This window comes from Canis lupus, chromosome 4 (genome assembly GCF_003254725.2).
Source record: "Canis lupus dingo isolate Sandy chromosome 4, ASM325472v2, whole genome shotgun sequence".
Lineage (NCBI taxonomy): Eukaryota > Metazoa > Chordata > Mammalia > Carnivora > Canidae > Canis > Canis lupus.
The window spans coordinates 53,475,418-53,500,278 of record NC_064246.1 but is presented as its reverse complement, the minus strand read 5'-3'; the positions used below and the strand labels follow the sequence as shown (position 1 = coordinate 53,500,278).

Here is a 24,861-nt window from a genome sequence, read left to right as displayed (position 1 = left end):
CTGGTTACCATGCCTACTTCTCCAGCGCCATTTCTTGCCAGTCCTCTTGGCGGTGACCTCTGTAGCCATACTGGTTTTCAGTCCTCAGAACACACCCTACTCTCTCTCTTAATACACCAGCTTCTTCCTGACTCAGGGCTTTGCATTTGGTGGTCTCCCTGAAGAGGCTGCTACCTACATATTTCATTTGGTTTCTACTTAAATGTCACCTCTTACCCAAAGGCAGCTCCTGACCAGCCTAGCTAAAGTGACACCACTCCCCACACCACCCACATCCTCCAGGTATCTCTCTCATGGTGGCTTTCAACTAGAGGTGATACTGCCTCTCAGGAGATGTTTGTAGTTGTCACAGTTGGAGGGGCCCAACTGCCTCCTCTGGTGGGTAGAGGACAGGGATCCTGCCAAATATCCTACAATGCACAGGATGGTCCCATAACAAAGGGTTATCTGGCCCCAAATGCCACAGTTGAGAAGCCCAGCTACTACTATTTTCTTTTTATTCCTCCATATTAACTAGTACCAGAATTGATGGTCAGGGGCTTTCTTCCCTACTAAATTGGAGTGCCTCAGGAACTGGAGTTCAGGGTTATTCTCTGCTCTACCCCCAGCACTTAGAGGAGTGCTGGGCACACTTCACTTTCAAATCTTGCCCCACTTACCCTTGCCTTGAGAGCCCACAGCAAATTAAAGATGCCAGGTTCCAACTAACAGATGAACCTGAGAAAGAAACAAGTCAATTTTCCAAATGAAAACAAAAATCTCTTTTATTAATGAGTGTACCTACAAAAGAAACTAGTCGCAAAGAGTGCCTCATCCCTCATGCACTCACAAAATTATCTTAGTGATTAGTGATTGGCTATTAGTGAAAGATACGTTCTGCTACCTCTTAAAAGCGTGCAAATTTTCCCAAGTTTAAATATCTTACTTATACCAGTGTCCTAATGTCCCAAGACAGATTGCAGAAAATGGAACCTCAATCATCTCAAAGGATTGAAAACAAAACTCAATACATTCCACAAGATAGATGTATTTATAGAAAAGAATTAAGTATTAATACTTCCCCTTCCTCCCTTCTCATCTGTTCATCCTATAGTACATATTATTCTACAGTATAAAATTAGCCAAATTACCCAATATCCACTTTTTCAAAAAAAGATACATTATCCCCCCCCATAAAGTACCATATAGCAAAAGACATATGAATGCAATACCATTGAAATTATTTACTGAGCACTAAGGCTAAATCTGCTATTACTGCAAACTCAACCCCGCCCCCCCAAAAAAAACCCTTTGCGTTTCTGTAGTGTTTTCCACTTTTCAAAGACTTGAAGTAACATAACATTGGAATTACTGCTATGACACCAATATAATTTTGGAAATAATTATGCCTGATTACATTAGAAAATGTAGGCAACAAGAAAGATTTACCCTGTCATCCAGTTTCTGTTAAGACTAGAACCCAAGTCCTAGTCCTACTTCTGTGTATTGTATCACCTCCACATATCCTTATATATCGTTTCACAGAATGCTACTGGGTATGCCAGTAGTCACTATGTTCATGGGTTTCAAGCAAGTTTCGGAAATGCTAGATGAACAAAGTTAACCAGATTCCCAGAACTTTCAATGTGCCATCATAAATCTCCGGGAAGCATATGAAGAGTGTAGCTGTCATAATTCAAAGTACCAGCTACAATCAGGGAACAAACGTGTATGCAGGAAAGGTGAGGACAAAGGACTGAGGGGATGTAGCACCATTTAACTGGGCATTGACTATGTAGGAATGCCATTCAATATTGCCAGGTCTTTTCAGAAAAGCTATAAATCCAGAGTTTAATCTGAAATCTCCATGTTTGTGCATGTCACCTAGAATTTAAAAGAAAAACACTGCAGTTTAAACAAAATTTCTTGGGCCAGATAAGGCCTTGGTCCCATTTAGAAAACCCAGTATATCAGGTTTAACAATCTTATTTGGCCATATAACCTTTATTCGGAGGTCCTGTCAACTTCCTAAAACTCCGCAGAAAAATGTCAAAGAAGTTGTCTTCAGAAATAAACATCTTGCCCTCCTAGACCACAGTGGTGCAACTCTGAACCGTAAGAGGAGTTATCTCAGGGTTTACTCAGATTGAAATTAATACCCAGCCTCCTTAACTGTTAATGTAGCAATGCCTCTGGTTACTAAAAATATCCTCACCGTTTGCCTTTGCTTAACTCTCTTGGAAAAACAAAAAATCTAATTGAACTGTGAAAAAAGGAATAGCACTAAAATAGTTTTTGCTATTAAAACAAACAAGCAAACAAAAACAAAACCTTCATCCTTCCAAAACAATTTTAAAAATCTCAGTGATTTGAGGACAATTTAGAATTTTGATTGAAACTAGTAACACTCTCAAACAACACTAAGATATTTGCAAAGTAACTTTTCTAAAGCAGGACGCCATTTAGCCTTCTCCCTTTTTTTCTTCTATTTATTTCTACCCTGCCTCATTCTAAAAATTAGTTCAGAGAGCGTGACAATTGTCTACACAAGTACTTGGAACGGTGGAACAGAGGTAGCAGAAATAGCATGCAATAAATTATATGGCAAATGATTTTCTTTCTCTGGTATCTTCTTGGTCCACTCACTACCCTAGTTTCTTCAGCTAAAATACCCACCCTGGGTCCAGGGAAAGCCTTAATACCATATATTTCCAGAGCCATGTGAAATCAGATTTACGTATAATGGTGAAATCACATGCACTTCTATTTCCCCATGTGGAAATAAAAACCTGTGTACCCCCATGATTGAAAGCCTTGAGGAACCTCAGAAACGTAACATTTGGAGTTACAAGGTAAAAAAAAAACAGAGATAATCATGAAATGCTTCCAAGTGAAGTCCTTTAAGTCCCAAATCATATTTGCTGATTTTAACTCATAAGTCTTATCTTTTTGACGATTTTGGTGACCAAGGTGGTAGTTCTTCTCCTGCCTCACCAATGAGAATTCTTGATGGATATAGAGTTCATATGATCCAAAGAGAATATATAATTATAAAGTGTTCGTGTTTGGGAGAAAGCTCTGCAATGACCAGAAGATTGAAATAGCTTTAGCATAAAAAATTAGAACTATATGATGCCCAATGACTGTACACATGTGAACTAAAGTCACTCTACCCAACATAACTGACATGTTGGAATATCATTTGAAATTGACAGAAAAATTATTCTAGAGCTTAGAAGAACTCTGACATGGTGATATCTTGTCACTTTCTTCTGCAATCAAGGGCATAAATCCTTAGAGAGAGCCACTGGGTCTTAATCCATGACGTAAAGATTGTCCTCGATAATGTAGATATTGTCTTCTGCTTGGACACCCACTTCAGCTGCACTTTGCAAAGCTCCAGTCTGAGAGTCGTTCAACGAAACCATGCTACAGAAAGAATAATATGAGTAAGGAAAAGCAGACCACTTCTAAGGTATGATGAGCACATTTGTTTACATGGAGGCAAGGCCAGGTATTTGCAACTCCCTCCCAGAGCCCTATGAAGTGAATAGGAGATCTCTATTAAGTTGCAAGAGAGTCTGTTTAATAAGCAGGTAGAAAACCTAAGTATTCTCCTTGAGAAAACTCTTGTTATAGAATATGAAAATTGAAAATCTAAGAAGACTGGTATCAGACATCAAATTGAAGTCCTAAATCAAGATGCATATTCTCAAGGGTAGCTAAGAAATGGTTTGGCTCTTGTTTTTCTAACTGTGGATTGTATCCTTCAAGAGAGGGTTATTAAATCTATTTAGTGGTCTATAACCTGCATTTAGGATAAACAAAGAATACAAAATATATCAGAACATATTGGATACCTTAAAATAGTATTGCTTCACATAAGCATGTACTGGATCATGGTGTCAGAAACCTTAGTGTGTCTTAATGATCCAAATTTGAAAGCCATGGGCTAGCTTTCTTGCATAACACATGCAGTAAGTGTACAGAAAGGTCGTGTGTGCAATTTTGATATAGCTTCTATTTTATAATTTGTAGAGAGTGCCTGTTTTTATTACCTAAGCCTGCCCAGAAATGATATGGAACATACATACTGAGGCTTCACTCAGCTCTGATCTTTAAGTGATTACTCACATATGTGAGGTTAGGTGAGGACAGTAGCTTAAAATAAGTCAGCGTGACATAACTGCAAAAGAAAGAGAAAGAAAATGAAAGAAAGAAAAAGAAAGAAAGAAAGAAAGAAAGAAAGAAAGAAAGAAAGAAAGAAAGAAAGAAAGAAAGAAAGAAAGAAAGAAAGAAAGTCATGAAGAAATACCTGGGTTTTTAAATATATTTTATAAGATTTTCTACAATAAATATTATCTTTTATGATAAAAAGTCAACCTTTAGAAAAATTTAGCAGTGAAAGAACAGAGATTAGCTAAAAGGAAGTGCTATGTTCTGTGTTTTTCTGCCTGTCAGGAGTAATTTCTTTCTTCCATTCTTGGAAACACATAGTCAAAAACTTCTGTAAGTTATGGATGCAGGACTCTAAAAGACCTAAGACTGAGTCATTTACCTGCTGTGTGGTGTGACTTGGATGTCACTTAACACTTCTAAACCTGTTCTCCAGTATGTATGCTGAAAATAATAGCACCTATCCCATGGGTGTATTGCTGCAACACACATAGCTGCAATAATAGAAAGTCAACAACGTTTATGGAGCACTTACAATGCGTTGGGCATTGTTCAAGATGCATTCAGTAGACTGGCTCATGTAATTAACTCAGGTCTACGAAAAACTGTGTGCAAACATCCAATGAAAGAGAACTAAGAATAATGTGTGGCAACCTAAGAGGGAAGGATTTTGAATCAAAGACTTTGATTTAAAGCCCAAGCTGTTCCAAAAGAAGCAAGCTTACTTGGATTTGGAAGTAAGTAGTGGATTCCTGTTATTACAACTATTCCAGTAGATGACCGCAGGGCATGGATGCATAAAGGGGATTTAAGTTTTAATTGGGCAGTAGGATGGATTTACAAAAATTGTAAATTCCATCGCCTATTAGGCCAGATAACCAATGCAAGTGAGCAGATCAGGCTGGGAATGGAACTGCAGGGGAAGACAGGAACTGTCAAGAGCCGGAGGCACTTGTCCCTACCACAGTGCCTTTGCACATCTTCAGTCTGGAGTTTCCTTCCAGATCTTTGCAGAGCTGCCTTCTGTTTCTTCAGGGTTCCCTCAAATAGCCCATTACCTTGCTCAGTTTCCCCCCATGGCATTTGTCTAGAAACATTAAAAGGCCTGTGTTTATTCACTTATGTGCTTTCTGTATGTTTTGTTCATCTCTTTGAAATGCAGTAGACATTTAATAAACAAAGCACTGAATGAAGTTAAAGAACAAACCAAACAACTCATTCAAATGCTCCATCAAACAAAATTTGTGATCTCTTGCTCTAAGAGGTTAAGATTGAAGTGCTCCTTCTGTAGCAGTTATGGCACAATTCCAGAGAAATATAGAAAGTTAAAAATATCACTAGAAGTTGTGGGTAACAATAGAGGTGCTCATTAAACTAGATTTTTCAGGATCTAGGGTATAAAATGAAGAGTTTAGGATAAATAGAGGAGAAAGAGAGAACTTTTCTTTATTTTTAGTAGAGTAGAAATATCAAAAGGTATTGACACAACCCCTTTCAAACTTACTTTAGTTGCTCCAGTTTGTTTCTTATGCATAAATATTCTAAATTGGGGAAGAGTCAAAGAGAAAAATAAACATGTCAGCCAAAGAGTTCATGAGATCTTTTTTCAAACAGGTATATTGTTTCTATTACTTTACTATGAACAAAATATGTACAGAGCTAGAGCCTGAAAAAATAAATTTAAAAGAAAGAATGTTTAAAATAAGAAAGGAAAAAAAAAAGCCAAACTGGATGATTTCTGAGTTACTCAGGCAACTCATTTTTAATCAGCAAGACCCAAACAAATTTCTTAGTATAAAGTATCTCACTTTCATTAATGGTTTAGTGTATTTACCACATGCCTAGGCTTACTTTAAAGCAGTTATTAATAACTAAATTTCATTTTAAAAAATGAATAATTGTACTTCTTTCGTAGGAGTTAGGCTAAACACACACACCATATACACACACTGCACACATAACACACACACATACACCCAAACAAAACCTCGTGAAGCCCTTCTTCTAGCCCTGGCCCTGAAATCAGTTTCCCTTCCAATGTTTCATTTGTCTCTCCTCTTAAATAGGCCTTGTAAAAGAAACTCAGTAATATCACCCCTCACGGAGACAAAAATCTGGTTCCTGAGCAGAGTAGAAAAGAAGTAAACAAATCATATATACTACAATGGTTTGTTGCTTCCAAATTCCAAGTCTACCCAAACATTCTCATTTCTTAATATTTAATTTGCCTCTGTAGAATTTATATTGCATCTTTCACTTTATAGGTCAATAATTAAAAAACAAAAGAATAGTTTAGAAAACAGAAATTTATGTGAAATCCCAATCACGTGGCATGTGGAACTACTTGAACTCAGGCAGTTTGCCTCTAGAACCCTTGCTCTGTTCCCTTATGCACAATCTCAAAATGACTTACTTTTGGTAATCACCACAACCAACACGGTGAGCAATACCACAGCAGTAATGCAGATGCCAATGTAGAGTCCCTTACTGGTGGTCATCCATGAATTTTGTGCCAGCGACACATGCTAAGGAAACATCAGTGGATCAGAAGAACATCTTTTTAGAGTTATGGGTAGAAGACATTCCTTAAGGGGCATCTAGGTGGCTCAGTTGGTTAAGCGTCTAACTCTTGATTTCAGCTCAGGTCATATTGAGCCCCATGTTGGCTCTGTGCTGGGCATGGAGTCTGCTTAACATTCTCTCCCTCTCCCTCTCCCTCTGCCTCTTCACTGCCCACCCCCCACTCACTGCCCCATGCTCTCTCTCCCTCCCAAAAAAAAAAAAAAAAAAAAAAAAAAAAAAAGGAAGACATTCCCTAAAATAATATACTTGGACTCATTTATCATTATTGGCCCTTGGCTATTTCTGGATCAAGAAGGGTAAGACCAAGTGATTGAGGTTGTAAACATGGTGAAATTCAAAGAGCATTTAAAATTTGAAATGTATTTGGGGATGATAGAAATGTTTTATATCTTGCATGAGGTGGTATTTACATAAAAGTGTGCGTTTGTCAAAACTCAAACTATATGCTTCAAATGGTATACTTTATTATGTGTAAATTATACATATTTTTAAAAATCAATAAGCTATTTCTACATATATATCCTTTGATATTAAAAAAGAAAACATAAGTTTTGTTCATATATGAGTTGACCTAGTAATGCCATCTGAATATGCTCAGGTATTGAATTTGGTCCTTAATTACAGTTCTTATTTTTTAACTATATCAAAGATTCTATGTCTACATACATTGACTTGAAAGTAGGTGCTCGCAGACATGGCCCTCATTAACAACCAACGTGAAATGCTGTCAGTTGGGAAAAAATGCAGAAATTTGTTTGAACATCTTAGTGCAGTTTGTAAAGGATCACCACCTTCTGGAATAAGGCCAAAATATGCCAGGCATCACACTCAGCCTTTTGCATAGCTTAGTTCTAATCCTAGAGAGATCTCTGAGGGTAAGTATTCTAACAGAAAAGAAGATCAGAGAGAAGAATCAAGTCTCTTCTCGTAAAAAAGTTTAATCTCTGGAGTCAGGATCCCATCTCTTTGACTTAGTTGCTGTGTGACTCTGGACAAGATATTTAGCCTCTCTGAACCTCTGTGTTTGTGTCTGTCAACTACAGATTAAACAGGGTTCTTTGGAAAGGTACTTTTAGGTACTCCCTGATAAATACGATGAGGAAGATAGGGGATAGGGGAAAGTACTTAGTGTTTGAGCTTAAAGGGGTAATAGCCAATGTCTGGGAAGGAAGAGCTGTTATTATTTTACCAGTGGGGGGTAAAGCCATTAGCTGTAACATGAGGTTGCAGGAGGCAGGCTTTGCTTTTATTTTTAAAAGTATTACATAAAAACTGCATGTTCATTTTAGAATGTGTAGCTAAGCATGAAAAAAGGAAAACTAAAACCAACCATAACCTTAACATCCAGAACAAACACTATTACCATTTTTTATTAGATACTCTTCTAGAATTTTATCCTCCTAGTGTTTTTCTTAACAGAAACAATTACTATATTCAATATATGCTACTACATACACACACAAACTGTTTTTAACAGTTCCTTTTTTCATTTAAAGATCAGTAGTAACTGTCTACCCATGTCAGTAAATGCACTACAGTGACTAGATTCTTAATGGCAGTATGTGGGTACGCTTAATTGACTAAATAATTAATCCCTTACTATGGGATAGTAAGGAACCTTTGTTTTTAACATTTTAATGATTATAAATAGCACCATGAACATCTTTTCTCACACATCTTAATGTATTCATTCAATTGTCTCCTTAAAATAGAACCCGGAAAACTGACCTACTGAGTCAAAGTAAATGCAGCATTTCAAGATATGTGGGATATCTTTTTTTTTTTTTTTTTGTGGGATATCTCTTAACATCCTTAGAGTCAAGACACAAAAGACCCATGATTTCACTACTGCCTGTTGTGAACTTACTTCTATGTCCTTCTACTTGCTGCTAAATGTACTTGTCCTATATGTAACTGAGGTCAAGAATAATCTCACCACTCAGAATGTTTGTTTTCTTTTGTTTTTGATCCAGCATGGGCCTGGCCATATAGCAATAGAAGAATCATTTACATGGTAGCAGTACCAACATTTAGCAAGTATATACAAATTCAACCCATTCTATCAGTCCCCATGCAACACAAGTTGTTAAAAAATTTTATATCACTCCTATATAGTGTTCTTGTTGTCACTAACATATACAACATAAAGCCATTTGACCTCACACTTAATAATCCCAACATGCCTGAACTTGAATTTCTCTTACCATGGCTGTGTTGTCATTTCTCACTATGTGGGACCGAAAGGATTATTCTCATCCCTCAAACTCTTTTTATTTGCTGTTTCTAAGAGTTATTTGCACATACTAAAAAGAAACTTATTTCTCCCAGAGGAACCAAAACAAAAGGTCCTATTGATAAATTTGTCTAATTTATTTGCAAAGATGAGACTTTGATGAGCATCATGAGACTAGGACCCCTTAGATTTTTCTTAAGCTCACTGTGGAAAAGTATAAGAACACCTTTCTAAGTGACAAATTTATTTAAGATGTTAATACCTTAATAAGTCATCATATGGGGTGATTTATATATAGAAAAACTCAACAGTGACCTCAAAATTTCTATAAAGGATGGCAATTGGGTTAGAAAAGAATATGAGGGAGGATCTGCTTAAACATGTTCACTGACATAGTATTTTTGTTTGGGGTGGCCTCCACTCCATTGATTGAAAATGTGGTTCAAACTGGTCTACCCATATGGACTTTTCAAATTAATTAAAGGATCCCTATTTAAGAGTCAAATACCTTTCTTCTTTTTTTATTCTAACTAGAAAGAATCAACCTGTGGGCTAGTCTTACAGATATAATCTCTAAATGTAACTTGCTTCCAGGGAGACACAAGTGAATCTGGCTAATAAAGAAGGAAGAAATATGCTTACAGTTTGATTGTTATGCCAAAGGCCATCTGAAGACTGTGTCACAGTGCCATTCCCATCTGCTCAACAAGAAAGAAAATTAATTATAATTACAAAAAATATTGAATTTTCACTGTAGACACTAAATATGTTCACATTGCCTTCTGGTGGTGAACAAAAATTCGCATAATAATTTGGCCAAATGCTGCCAGACATTGCAAAAGTCATACCAAGTTACTAACCTGTATTAATTTATCCTGTAAGGTTGTGTTTCTTGACCATTTTACCATGGACCCTTTAAAATGGACACTTTGTCTTCTTTATGGAAAAAAAATGTATGTATACACAAAGTTTTATGTACAGTTTGAGGGGAAGTACAGAGGCCCATTCTTGAAACTGGGTTAAGAACGCCACTTAATGGTAGGTAGTCAATATTTTCATGCCAGCCAGCCAAGAACCTGTCAATGAGTGCCCAAAGGCCATATGCACATCCAAAGATCAGGACCACTCTATTCCAAATGGACATTACGTTGGTTTTATTCAGAATATGAGTAAAATGTACTCAGATATCTAAAACAAATGGCATATACTCTTACATTGTATGCCAGACTTTGATCCAGAAGTATTTTATAAAATATCTGTTATATCAGCTGTGAAACTAAGATATATTATACTGCCTAAAATCCTAATATAAAAGGATATAATGCCTCAAGGTTTTGAATGTTCAAATTTTAACATAGTTTTGAAGACTATTTTGTAAATATAGCTAGAACCCCAAGCTATAACAGTATCCATCTCATAAAGTAGTCAAATTAGATGATGTACTTTAAGGCTTAACACCATATTAGATAAATATTAGCCATTATTAATTATTACGTTATACTGGAAGGAGCAGTGGGGAGAGAGACACTATCCAACACACCTCCCAAACTTCATGTCCTTCTATCATCATTAACATCTGGGGAGGAAGGCAACATCTTGCCCATGGGCACGCAGCTACTAGTTGGCAGTTAAATTGGGAGCTCCTGTCTCTAAAGCAGAACTATTGGGCTCCCTAATCTAACAATGGTAATAAATGAGACCTGCCTTAGTGAGATAATGTCTGACAGTTTCCTGGCATATACATCTAGCTAAAGTGGGTGGTGGGCCATATGAGCCCCAAAATCCCTTCCAGACCTAACCAAAATTCTTTGCTTCTGTTGAGTCTTCAGTTTGCTAAGGCTGACACAGCACAGTGAGGATTTGGCTTGAGACCCTAACTATACTGCCAAGGTGGCAACAATCACATAAGTCACAGGGGACACAGCTGCTCCTATGTCTGTTCCACTCTGGAAAGCTCTACCTTGACCAGGTTTTAGTCCCATGATTCCCTATTTCTATGTTCTTCCCGTTCAAACCTTAAAAGCATACAGTGCGGCTGCTTCCTACTGCTGTTGCCTTGTGTTTCTATTTATTTTCACTTTGTTTTTGTGCCCAGAAACAGTTCATACTAAGGATTCTACTTTCCAAACCAAATGTCACCATTATCTAATCCCCATTGAAAAGATCTCTCTGTGAATCTCACTTCAGGTCTATTTTAGATTAACCAGCTTCCAGGAATGATTGGCAAAAGGTAAGCCACACAGTGAGGCCCCCTACAGATTGGCAACTCCGGAGCAACATGAGTCATAGACATGAAGGAGGAGGCTTGCAAGGCTGGACCTTGTTTGCATTCAGCACAGGCCCAAGCACACATAAACTGGCTCTGCAGTGCAAAGGGGTTCGGCATGTAACATTCCCCCAAATAACCACTATAGGTAACAGAATTATTTGGGGAAAATGAGAAGATTCAGCATCACCTTTCCCTACCACAGGAAAGACAGGTCAATCTTAGGTTTCAAAAAAGTAAAGATTATATGAGACTTGCCCACAATGGGGACAATAGGAAAAAATCGGAGAAGGGACTAGACAGTCTCAGTGGACGTCCCTGTTGGTACTGGTGCTGATGTACTCAACCCATCTCAAAGTGCCCATGTGCAAGCCTCACAGGGCAGCAGGGGAGCTTCCTAGATGTATGTAGGGTCTGGGTCTTTGATGAAGCCTGAATATGGTTGACCAATTTGGTCTGGATACCAGAGGGCTGGATTTAGTTGTTTTACGGCTCTGGCCCAAGGGAGCAAGTCCACTAATAAGTCTGGAGTCACGAGCAGTTCATTTAATTAAGAATAGTGCTATGCATGTGGGTGTCCCCAGATCATATAAGCTCCCTGGGCCAGTTAGGCATATGGATTCCAGAGATTCTAAGAGTCACAGTTGCTATTGTATCTATTACTTACCACCTTTGTACTATGTCTTAGGTTTTTCACCTTATTTAATCCTCAAAGCATTCTACGAGATCATAGGTGTTCCACCCATTTCATAAATGATCAAAACAGGTTCTAAATGGGTAAGACATTGTTCAAGTCACATGGCTGATTGGAGTGACCAGTATCAGCATTCATGTCAAATCTGCCTTATTCCAGAATATGGGCTTTTAACAATGCATCAGGGTTATTAAAATGTGAGGACTCCCAGGCATCCAGGAACATAAATGAAGTTACCTGTCGGGCAAGAGTACAATGGTGAATTGGTGGGCTGTGTCCTGCTTGTTTTCTGCAGCGCAGTAGGCTGGATTTCTGCCGTCTGCATTGCAGAAGATGAAGTAGCTACTGGAATGAAAAGAATGCAAGAACTGTGCTGTCTTCTAAGAGAAAAATTCCCATCCCCAACAAAAATAAAACACAAAATAAAATTCAGGAATCACCATCAACTTCCTGCAGGGTGCTCTCCCAGCCATCCCCTGAAGGCATGCCTCTCACCCACCCACTTCCATTCCTTCCAGCTTCCTCTTAGAAATGTATTCAAAGATGGACTTGAGGTACTACACTGCCATCTAGGCATACCAAGATCATGAATAAATCTAATCTAGCAAACTATCCAGAGAGCTTATCTGAATCTAGGATTATTTCACACTTTTTCTACTCCTAGGATTCCCCCTAAATGTCCAAAGCTTTAAACAGTGCACCTTACATAGGACATCCAATTAAGCTTTTGTTCTTGTTCACTTTCTTGGGAACAGGGTCTGGGAGTTTGTGCTAATTTGCCCTTCCTCTTTCACAAGAGCCCAATCTAGATTTCCTGGCCTTATTCAGATTCCTGATAACCCATGCACACATCTTTCCATAGAGATGCACATATGGATCAGCACAGAACACATAACTCACAATTTCTAATTCCTTGAGGTCTCTTCAAGGTGACAACATTGTCCAATGTCTGAACCTTGGTGATAATTAACAACTCTCAAAGCCATGTTCTCGGTATATCTTGACCTGGCTCCTTCTGCAGTGGCATTCAGGTCACTTCTTTTATATGACTGATTTCCTGTGTTATCTGACTCATCTTAGGTTTTGCACCAAAACGCTTCACTAAGAGTTTTCCCGTACAGGGCTAGGTTTCCCTTTCCTTTCTAAAATCACTCCTTTATTTTCCATCAGATATCTCACCTTAGTGCAGCACTGATCACTTGTCTATTTGTGTATTATATTAATATTTTAAATATTGCATTTTTATATACTTTCCTTTAGCACCACAAATTTTAGAGCATGTCAGTGATGCCTGCTGAACAAGAATTCTTAAACTTGGGCTTTTCTTGCTTTGTGTTAGTCTTTCTATTTTCCCTTTCCCACAGTGGTCCTTGCATTTCAACATTACCCTTTCTCGTGTTCTGAACTATTTCCCTGCTTCTCTCTAATGCTCAAATATATAACAGGATGTAGCTCTGCTTAAGAACTAAGAACAGGACAATACAATTAAGTCAGGTGATCAGAATCTTTATTCAACTTGGATCTGTGCAAAAGACCTCTTGGGCTTAACTTTTTTTTTCCAAGTTTCAGTCTTAGCAGGCATCTTTCTTTTCTGTTTTCTAAAACCTTACATCCAACCATTCCATGAATAGTTAGGCAACTAGTATGCACAAGAAGCCCTGAGTACAGAAGAGAGTGGATGTAAGGATAAATGTCTCCACATTGGATCTGTTCCAATGTGCACCTCCTTCCTGTTCAACTCAACTCAAAATCATGAGAAAACCATCAAGACAAGGATAAGGCTCAATTAATATCATCCCTGAGGCGGTTACATGGACATATGAACCAATACTTTTCTTCTGAATCTTTGCTTTAAACATGCTGTTCGCCAAACCAAGTCCACTAATCCATCCACATTTGCAGGCACAAACTAAGTATTACAAGTTAAATCAATATTGAGAAAGTCAACAGATTCCCTAATGTGTTCAGTTGCCTTGAATAGAGCTATTTTTCTTTACAAACTTTTATGGCCTTAAAATCCCAGTTTTAACCTAAAGCCCTCTCTTCCCAACTCAGCTCAAAGCCCCAATCCTTCAGATCCCTTCTGATTAAATATACATAGGGTTCAATGGGAGTCAAGGGAAATCAATATGTTTCATCAGATTTTTCTGGCTAAGAGGTTGTGACATCTCTGTTACTCCTCAGAATCCAGTGCTACTCCAAGGGGTCAAAGAGTTTTGAAGGCTTTAAGACTCTCTACTGAAAGTTATCTCTTTAATCCTAGAGATAGAAGATTTGAACCTAAACTTGTCCTCAGAATGGCAAGCTATTTCTCTACCTTTAAATCAAATTATTCTCCATTTGTATTAAATCTAAGCTCTTATTTATCAGAAGTTGGAAGTATGAACCATGTGGCCTGAACAACAACAACAAAAAAAGTGTAAGTTCTAAATCCCTGAAGTCTTTTAAACTGATGTTGACTTTTTCATCAGTATAAATAGCATCTTTTGCTATTTCTATGCTACATAAATAAGTTAAAGAATGCTGAAAGCAAAACTGTGTAAGTAGATTGATTGCCCAGAGAAAACAGGGTAATTGTATAAAGGATTTTTCAGTGAGGATGTCAGATAAAGACAAATTCATCCAAACATAAGCTCAGTGCTCATGGTAGAAGGCACAATCCAGTAGTTAAAAGCACAGGCTCAAAATTCAAATTAATGGAGAATAAATCCTGATTCGAGTAGTTTCTATCCATATAACTTGACACAATGAACTCAGATTCTGTCCCTTAGTTCTCACAACTATAAAATGGGATGGAATTATACCTTTAGTACATAGGGGTTGTCATAAGGATTAAGCAACATAATATTTGTAAAGCACTTATCATGGTTCCTGTCACATAGTGTGAATTTTAAGTTCACTGAAATCTCATCTTCAAGTGGAGGTCTGGCTTCAGCATGAACTAAATGATCTCTACTCAGAGCTCCTTATAAAGACAAAAGTTCATTAACCTGACCCTCATTCCCTCGCATTCTCTATTCTTTCCTCAAAAACCTGTGCTCGACCGGGCCAAATCCACTCATCTTCATAAGATGCCTAAGATTAATGGTCTGGCTTTGCGAGGGAGGTGTTGGTAATAATGAATCCCTTGGAGAATCTGACCAAAAGCTATGAGTTTCCTTGTTCTAAAAATGTTTATATGTTTTTAAAAAGTGCATATAATTTAGGACAGTTCCAAGCCCGTGTTTGGAACCCAAGTAAGAACCCTTAACCTAGATTGTGCTTCTGCCTTAACACAAGGTCTTAGATGGTCTACATCCTCTCATTAGAAGACCTCTGGGCTCAAGGAACGTTTGTTTACCTGGCTTGAGGTTCTGCATGGGTGCTGGCGTTGAAGAGGTAGAGGTAAAGACCCTAGGTGATGTTGGAACACTGGTGACCTCAGCTGGAGTTAGAAATCAACATGAAAGCAAGGATTAATCAAGCAGCAAGAAACAAGAGCCTTGTGCTGAGCGAGTGTACCATTGCAGTCCCGAAGCAGTCTCTTCCCTGAACTCAAGAGTGTTTATCATTGGCCAACTAGAATCTGTGACAGAGGACTCGAGACATACTTACAAAAAGGAAACATCTGCATTAAAAGGTATATATTTGGGGAGGTTCAGAAGTGAAAAATGTCACCTGGGATTCGCATTGAAGCACTTTGAGAAGACCAGTCATGCATACCAGATTTCTGTATCTTCATAAACATCTGTGAGGGAAAGAAAATGTCTAAAGCGTGGAGCTGCCTTTGCCCTCTCCATGGTGAGTGGCTAAGACTTCCACAGTAGTTCCCAGGCCTCAAACACTTACCAAATAAATAGCATTCAGTCCAGTCAGTCTTGAAGGTAATGACACAGGGACCTGTGTCTGAAGTAAGGACTGACTCGCACCCATTAGCATATGCTCTATAAATCACACAGATGATTTATACATTTGGTAAGAAGGGAAACTAGGCCTTTTATGATTCCTTATCACCTAAGAGACAACAACAGCTAATAATGTTGACTCTCCAGAGTCAGCAGTGGTGTAGAATTCCAAACTACTTAGCAAAAGTGTGAGAGCTACCCAGATGGAGCTAAAACCCAAACACAAGAGCCTGAACACAAGGCCTAGCGCAAAAGCACACTAATGAAGGGCTGAATCAAGGATGTATACTTTTGATCTCACTAGGCACCTTTTTTCTCTGCAAGAAGTTTCCTTAAGTTTTGACTTGACTGACTACAAAAGAAAACCCCTATCACTAAGTAGGGGACAGTTGATTTGAAAACTTTTCTTTCTGAAAGATCTAATTTAATTTAGAATCTAAAGAGGAAAAACTTTTTTTTCAACAAATATTTGTATCTATTATATGCAAAGCATTAGTCTAAAGCAGAGGTCAGAATTTTCTGGAAAGGGCCAGATAGTAAATGCTTTAGGGGGCACTATGGTCTTGGGGGCAGTCACTCCACTCTATCCCTGGGGAAGATGCCATTGACAAAATATATCAAATGGGTGTGGCTGCCTAAATAAAAATTTATAAAACAGCAGGCTAGTTTTGTAATCTGATTTAGACCTAGGGCTACAGTTTGCTGACCCTGATCTATGATGTAGTTAGAGACTCCCAAAAAGAGTACAATCCAATCCCCTCCTTCCAGTTTCAAATCTAATCTAGAGGGGAAAAAGCACACATGCAAACATTTTGATCAAAGGAGTGTAAGGGGGGAAGCCTGGGTGGCTCAGTGGTTGAGTGTCTGCTTTTGGCTCAGGGCATGACCCTGGATTCCCCAGAATAGAGTCCCACATCGGGCTCTCTGCATGGAGCCTGCTTCTCCCTCTGCCTGTGTTTCTGCCTCTCTCTTTCTCATGAATAAATAAATAAAATCTTTAAAAAACACACACACAAAAAAATTGTCTAATGAACTTGGTTTCTTTAGTGGTAAATATTTTCCCCAGGCAAAAGCTAGGAAACTGTAACTGTAGATGCTGGTGGAAAAAAGCCCGAACAGAAGCTTCAAGAGTAAGCTCAGTCTGTGAAAACCGCAAGCAAACTTAAGCAAAGAATTGGTTATTGGAGGCAGAGTCTCCTTGGCTCAGTTACAGACCCTCTTCCCACTTGACAGAGCATCTGTAAGTGCTCCCCCTTTAAAGATTTTCATAGCACTTTACAGGTGTCCTACTAATTTCTCATTATGCTAATTCTTAACATTCAACCAAACCAATAATAAATTTCATTAATCCAAAAATGTAATCACGCTCTCTCCTCCACATGCTACTTCCTTGCATCTGTCTAGAGCAATCAATTATCACTGGCCTCTTTTGGCTTCCCTAAATTGCTTCCCACAGATGCGTTTCCCCCAGGGTCAGCTATTTTCTCCGTCAGAACAGACCATCTCACTTGTCTTCACAAAAGAAGTCAAGTCCGTAAGTTGGGAGATTGCAAAACTAAGTTCCTCTTAATTTAAAAGAAGAAAGAAAGACAGACACGTAGTTTATTAAGGCCACAAGTATTGGGTTCTGTTGTCACTACCAGAGCTTAGTGGAAGGAAATTCGTTAGGAAGGAACACCAGAAACCAGGAAATCCTTAAGAATCCACTCTGTTCATCCAGTGATAAAGAAAATGAGGATGTTCACATTGAGACTGATTTTTGGATTTCATCAAATTCTTAAAAGTAACTGGTGAATGGTTATTGTAATGTAAATGTTTTCATATTGCAATAAGGTCACTTTAATTTTTAAAGGAGCAATTTTGTGATATGGTATGAAATATGCGTCAAAAAAATCCCAGGCAGGGCAGAGGGAAGGGTGGAACTAACTATAGCTCCCTTTACAACGTATATACAACTAGATTGACTTGACAGTTCTTAGAGCTGGGTGCTATACCTACTTCACAAGACCTTATATTGTATTCCCTACTTTGAAATTCTCCAAAATAGTTTTTAAATGTTGAAGACATTTAAAAATCTCCAAAACAGTTTTAAAATGTTAAAGACATAAAAAATCAGACATAAAAGGACAGTTCTTTAAGTGGAATAAACTCAGCTTGATAAAAATGTTCACTATATTTCACAATGGAACTCTGAATGCTGTTATGAACCAAGTAGCATTTTTTAAGACCTGCTTTAGGAGATAGCTTGCAGACTGGGAAGATTCTCAAGCCTACCATCTTGATCAAGATTGGTCTTAACACTTCATTTTATGCAAATAAAAGTCATTCTATTTTCCAACAGTTACTGAAAAACAAGATTGTAAGAACCTCCCCTTTCCCTATTTAAAGAAAGCTACTACCAAACAGTAAATATCTCAGTTAACCCACATGAAGTGATCAAAGGAAGAAGGAAGACAAACTCACCTGGCTTTATCTCCAATGATAGGGTGAGTTTCATGTCATTGAACCACCCCCTGTGCTCAACACGGCAACAATACTGGCCACTGTCAGTCTGGGCCGCATTCTCTATAGTCAAAGACACATCCCCTTCTGAAAGTTTTCCTTTTAGCTTATAACGCAGGTGCTTCTGAAAGGTGACATGGGATCCATTAGTCCAGACTATTTCTTCTAAGCAATGGGAAATAGGACATGCCCCTCTGCCCCAGCACATGGTTGTGACTCCACTAGCTGTTGAATAGGTACAGGGTAGTGTGGCAGGATGACCCACCACTCCATTCACTTGAACATAAGAAACTACAGCATCTGTGAACAAAGAGAAAATAGAACATGAGAGCAAGATAGAGACCAACCATGAAACAGACTCTTACCTATAGAAAGTAAGCTGATGGTTACCAGAGGGGAGGTGAGGGGAGGGATAGATGAAATAGGTGATAGGGATTAAAAGTGCACTTACCATGATGAGTACTATGTAATGTACACAAGTTTGAATCACTATATTGTATACCTGAAACTAATATAACACTGTATATGAACTATACTAGAATTAAAATTTAAAACTTAATTTAAAAAACTATTAAAAAAATAAATAATAAAAAACTATTATTGTCTTAAAGGCAGAAGTCTAGTAAACTCTTCAGAAATCAATAAAAAATAAAAATAAAAAACTATTATTGTCTTAAAGGCAGAAGTCTAGTAAACTCTTCAGAAATCAACTTTTAGAAAATCGGTTTCTAGGGGCACCTGGATGGCTCAGTTGGTTAAGCATCCAACTCTTGGTTTCCGCTCAGGTCATGATCTCAGGGTCACGAGATCAAGCCTTGCTTTGGGTTCTGCACTCAGTGCAGAGCTGGCTGGAAACTGTCTCTCTCCCTCTGCCCCTCCCCCTGCTCACATACTCTCTCTCTCTCTAAAATAAATAAAATCTTTTAAAAAAAAAAAGAAAAGAAATGAGTATCTAATACTTCTAGGAGGAGCTGAGGTTTACCAGGGGCCTTAGGATCAATCTAAAAAAAATCCAATAGGGACCCCGTCTCATAAACTGATAACAGCCCCACAACTGAGCAAGGCCCACATCCCCCATGAAAAGAGAGAACTGGAAAATACTCAGTCATGTACTAAATCATCCCACTTAAAAAACAAGAACAAGAAGTCTCTACTGGAGTGGTAGAAGAAAAACCCTGTAGTGCCAAATGCAGTCAAGGTAGCCCTTAAAAGAAATCTGAAATTTACCATATTTAGAATTGGGCTATGATATTGGGAAATGCTCTGGAAATAAAAATGCTCATAATTACATAAAGTAAGAAACAGACTTTTTCCCTGAATTCTTACATATTTAGTTTTGCCTAATGTCACCTGTGGATGACAAATATAATATATGCTAATTATAAAAATCAAGTTATACAAGCAATAATAAGAAATGAGCTTTCCCTCACAATCTGACTTCTGGAGATTATTGTTTTTAAAATTTAAGATTATGTCTATTCCTAACTTTCCCCTCTATCTCATGGAATGTTTTGAAACAAAATATTTTTAAAAGCAATAGTTGCACATAATTTTTAAAAAATCAAATGACACAAGATAGTTTGATGAAGGGCTGGTCTCCTTTCCATCTTCTCTCCATCCCCTCCATCCATGGTAACACTGTTACCCTGTCTCACTTTCACTTGAGTAGTCCATACTTACACCACTCCTTTTTGTTTGTTTAAACACAAATGTCAGGATATGACCCACTATTCTGCATTGTGTCTGGTTCAGTTACCCATGGATTTTGCAATTCGTAGCATTTTAAGTAATTTCTTCTGAGCAAAATTTAGTCCAGTTCTTTGTTCACCAGCTGACCCACAACCTTCCACCAAAGCCCAAGCACATCCATCTTCCTATACTACACACACACACACACACACACACACACACACGCATGCACACATCTCCTACACTCTCCTATCCTCAGGGCTCCAGCCCACCTATTCACTTACCCGTCAGAAGTAGTATGAGGCTGGAGATAGCTACCCAAAGTTGCATGATGGTGATGGTCTGAAGGAATGAGAAAGCAGACTGGTAGGTGTGCCTCTCACCAGAAGGTCTTAGAATAAGTCTTAACTCTCAGATTGCAACTTCTCCTTTTGTGGTGACTGGGTGAATCACATGTGCCTGCCCTATTAGCGATGAGAGATCAAGCACAACTGCGTTAGGTCTCAGGTATCCCCAGGGGTGGCTGAGGGTTCTGCACCTTCCAACAGACAGGGAAAGCCATCTTCAGAACAGCCCCTTATTTCCCAGCTCCTTCCCCACCGAGTCCAAACTGAGTACTGATGCTGAGATGGGATGAGGAAGCAAACAGGAAAGAAACCAGAGGCAGGTTCAACGACAGGGACATCAAAGACTAGTCCTCACTTACCCTTGGCCTCTGAGATGAGAGGCAATGGGCCCTGTGGTGAGTGCAGGGTACTCCTTGTTTTTTCACTACACTGAACCTTCTCTAACTTCAGTCATACTGTCAAGTGTGCAAGAATTAATCAAGAACGTGAATCACTGCCTGACCATTCATGTTACAGGAAGCAATGACTCAGATCACACATCACTGAGTGATGTCAGCAGAATGTTTCAGGAAGCAGATTCTGGAGCAGGCATGGGTTCAGATCCCCACTCTGCCACCTGTGAAGCTGGGTATCCCTGTGGGTTACTGAGCTCCTCCAAGCCTTAATTTCCTCATTTGTAAAACAGCATGAAAAATACTTGCTCTGATGATGTACTCTATGTTGGCTAGTTGAATTTAAATTAAATAAAAAAAAAAAGACTTGCTCTGTCTCCCTCAAAGGATTGTTATAATGAGCAAAAGGGATGTGGGAGACCTTTGAAAATGAAACCTAAATATGCATTAACGCTAACCAAGGTTTTTGGAGAACTTACTGTGTAGCAGGCTCTATGCCAAGTACCCACATGCACTTAATCCTCACAGACACCCTCAGGCAGGTGCTGCTACCAACCTCATTCATGGAAGAGGAAACTGAGGTCTTCTGACTTTTGCTCTTAATTATTAAGCCATACAAGTATGTGTAAGCCTGCCTTGTAGTTCATTAACTGCTCTTTGGGTCTAAAGATTCAGTAACTTCCTCCCAGGGAGGCATGGATGCTCCATTTCTAGGCTGCTGGCAGCCTATCATCAGCTTCATAGAGACATGGATGATGCGCTGGATATTCTGTGGTGATGGGTCCTTTGCTGCCTGGGAATGTGAACCCTGGACTCCAACAGTGTCTGCACTTGGAAAAAGACCTAAAGCCTGATGCTACAAACTAGTGGCTTGAAGACTATATTTGACCCACAGAAGTACTTTGTACCATGGTGTTTAAAAATTCATGTCTTGGGCACCTGGATGGTTCAGCAGTTGAGTGTCTGCCTTCGGCTCAGGTTGTGATCCTGGGATCTAGTCCCACATCATGCTCCTCACAGGGAGCCTGCTTCTCCTTCTGCCTATGTCTCTGCCTCTCTCTGTGTGTCTCTCATGAATAAATAAAATCTTTTAAAAAATAAAAATAAAAATAAAAACTAATGTCTTAATTAATGGTCAAGATTTAGAAATTTAGAGGGTGTGAACTCACCTTTTCAGCTTTGTTAGGAGATACAATTAGATGGCTGTACAGGGCCTGTACCACTCAGTGCCCTTAGAGTGTGCCCTCTCAAGCCTGCCCCTGCACCAGCCTTCTCTAGGGCGGGTGGGTGAGAGGGCGCATCAGTGTCTGAAGGGTCCTGGGTAGAGGACGCTCTGGCTTTCAACTCCGCTCCACCTCCATGAATACCAAGTTCCTTCCTGTTACTGGGACTTCACAAAAACTATCCCTTGGCCTATTTGCTGAAATTCACCTCCTCCATAAAACAGTTGTACTACTTGTAATACAAGTAGTATTACTACTTGTAATAGCTTTCCTAGCTTTTCAATGCCACCCCTTGAATTCAATTAGGTAGCAAGATGAGTTCTCACAAGGGAAGCATTCATTTCTGGACACCCACTTTGCTCTTATTCTCCACTTTATATACCTGGAGGGAAAAATATTGACCCTACCTTGACCACACCAAAGGTGGGGATACAAATTTCGAAATGCCTCACAAAGAAGGAGGTCATATCTGATATTTATTTTGGAGGCAAAATATGTTATAACCAGTTTTTTTATATTCTGAAACTCAGCCAAAGCCCAGCAGATCAGTGATAAGGATTTTTCTAATTTATTCAATCCTACAAAAGTTATTATCAATATATGGAGGCTAATGGGACATGATTCAATAAACTAAGAATGAAAAAAATCCAGGATTATGCAATCAAGTGGAGAGACAGGTAAGTAAGCAATAAAATTGGGCAGAATGATGTAAATGGTAAATATATAATCAGACTGTGTCACTCTTCCCCTTACAACACTCCCATGGCGGTCTCAGAAAACAAAACAAAACAAAAAAAAAGCAAAAGTACTAACTTCCTGCCCATATTTACAAAGTCCCCCAGAGTGGTCTGGCCCCTGCCTACCTCTCCGATTTCTTCTCCATCTGTCTACCCTGCCACAGGGCTCCAGACACTCGGGGTTCTTTCAAATGTGTCCCCATGTTAGGCCTCTTCCCCTCATGGTGCCCTCTGCCTAGATCTCCAATCCTTTACACCATCATTTTGAGATTTCTCCTTTTCTTGTCAACCTCTGCTAAAATGTCACCTTCTCAGACATCCCTCTGGTAACTCTAAAGTAGCCAACCAGTCACCTTACTACACTATTTCAATTCTCTAGGCAGCATTTATTACCTTGTTTCCCTTGATAGTATGTGTGTGTGTGTGTGTGTGTGTGTGTGTTGTCCATCCTCCCTCTCTCTTGTACTGTTCAATAGAACTTTCCACAAAGATGGAGTTATTCCAACATGTGGGTGTCGTGCAACATAGTAGCTGCTAACCACATTTGATGAAATGTAACCAGTACAACTGAGAAGTTAAAAACAATGTTAATTTTATTTTAATTAATTTAAATTTAAATAGTCATGCACAGATAGTCTTGGAAAGTACTCAATTCTAGACAGTAAGCTCCTCTAAGACCGTATTCTTACTGTATTCCTAAACTATTGTAAGGGACCTAATTAGTATTGATTAAATAAGCTAATGGAAGCATGAAATCATGCTGGGTAGATCATTCCTTGACTGGGGGAGGTAGAGGTGAGACAAGAGGGAGTGGCAGAAAAATCCCTTTAAAAAGTGATATGTGAGGTTCATCGTCAGAAAATTGGGTAAGGGGCAGATAGTGTTTTAAGTAGAAGAAATAATGAGCAAGAGCCATAATAGGGGCACAGAATTAAGGCTCCGAGATGTTAGTTGACCATACAATTTTGTAGGACTGAAAGTTTTGGCAACTCCATCTCCTACAACAACCTCTATTGTGTCCTAAAAGGCTCCCAAATAGCATAGTGTTGTTCTGTTTTGTTTTTAATTTGAACTCTACAACCTCCATGAATCACTACTCTTTAGTGCCAACGTTGTGACTCCTTGAAGAATACATCCCACATCGAGGGGTAAGGCTCAAGGGGTGACAATGCTCAGGCACCAAACATGAATGTCCAGCTGCTTACTGTACCTGAGAAGGAGCGCCACTGCAGGTGAATAGAAGTGACAGCATCAGGCTTACCTTTGGGAAGGACTCTGTAGCTGCTAAGGAGAAGCATGAAGACCTGTCAGGAGACTTTTGTAGTGTGTCGGAAGAGAGGAAGGAATGATAGCGGATAGTTCGGGCTCTGAATGTTTTCAAAGTAGAGAAAACAGGATTTCCTACAGGATATGAGGTGTAGGAGCTTCAACATGACTCCAAGGGATTTTGGCCTGAACAACTGGAAGAACTGGAAGTGCCACCGAAACTGGGAAAGCTGCATGTGACACAGGTTTGGGAGGAAATAGTCTAGATTTTTAAAAGTATTGAGTTTCAGGTAGCAGCTGTTGGAGTTCAGGAGACAGATCCAGCACAAAGATACATACTGGGGAATCATTGGTATAGAAATGATACTTTAAAGTCAGGAACCTGGGTGAGACGCTCAGGGGAATGCTTGCAGCTCAGGACTGAGGCCTGGGACAATCCCCAGAAGGCTGAAGAAGAGGCTCCAGCACACAAGTAGAAGCCAAGCAAGAAGGGAAGAGGAGACGCAACAAGTAAAGGGGATCTTGTCAAGTGAAACACATGCATCCAAAGAAGAGGCAATGATCACAAGTCACAGATTCATCTACAGAATGGTGCGACCTGGGAATCGCTGATAACCTTGACAAAAGCAGTTGTGGTGAAGAGCAGCCGAGTGATGGTTTACTCTCCTTAGGTATGTTATGTCTCAGAAAAAAGAAAAAGAAAAACAACATTTGCAAAGGAAGGGAAAATTTGGAGAGCCTTGGGAAACAGGGAACTCTTTCAAGGAGTTTTATAGGGAAAAAGAAAGAGAAGAGGGAGATGGATAACAGAGTCAGGAGAAAGATTTTTTAAATGATAAAAATAGGGGTGCCTGGGTGGCTCAGGTCATGATCTTGGGGTCCTGGGATCA

At 39.1% G+C, this 24,861-nt stretch overlaps 1 protein-coding gene across 6 annotated transcripts; it reads right to left on the bottom strand.

The window, feature by feature from the left end:
- Positions 1-737: 737 nt before the first annotated feature.
- HAVCR1 (hepatitis A virus cellular receptor 1) lies at positions 738-24,212 on the bottom strand. 6 transcript variants are annotated; one of them, XM_035715206.2, is made up of 10 exons: positions 20,713-20,870; positions 20,291-20,470; positions 18,279-18,617; positions 15,272-15,355; positions 12,169-12,276; positions 9,614-9,669; positions 6,569-6,680; positions 5,660-5,696; positions 4,114-4,165; positions 738-3,408 (listed from the first exon to the last, which is right to left on the bottom strand). In XM_035715206.2, the coding sequence occupies exons 2-10, from the start codon at positions 20,334-20,336 to the stop codon at positions 3,358-3,360; spliced, it is 885 nt and encodes a 294-aa protein (XP_035571099.1). In that variant the 5' UTR covers positions 20,337-20,470; positions 20,713-20,870; the 3' UTR covers positions 738-3,357. The 6 variants fall into 6 exon arrangements, with proteins under 6 accessions (XP_035571099.1, XP_025291246.1, XP_025291245.1 ...); XM_025435461.3 differs by lacking the exons at positions 4,114-4,165; positions 20,713-20,870 and adding an exon at positions 23,967-24,212; XM_025435460.3 differs by lacking the exon at positions 4,114-4,165.
- Positions 24,213-24,861: the final 649 nt, after the last annotated feature.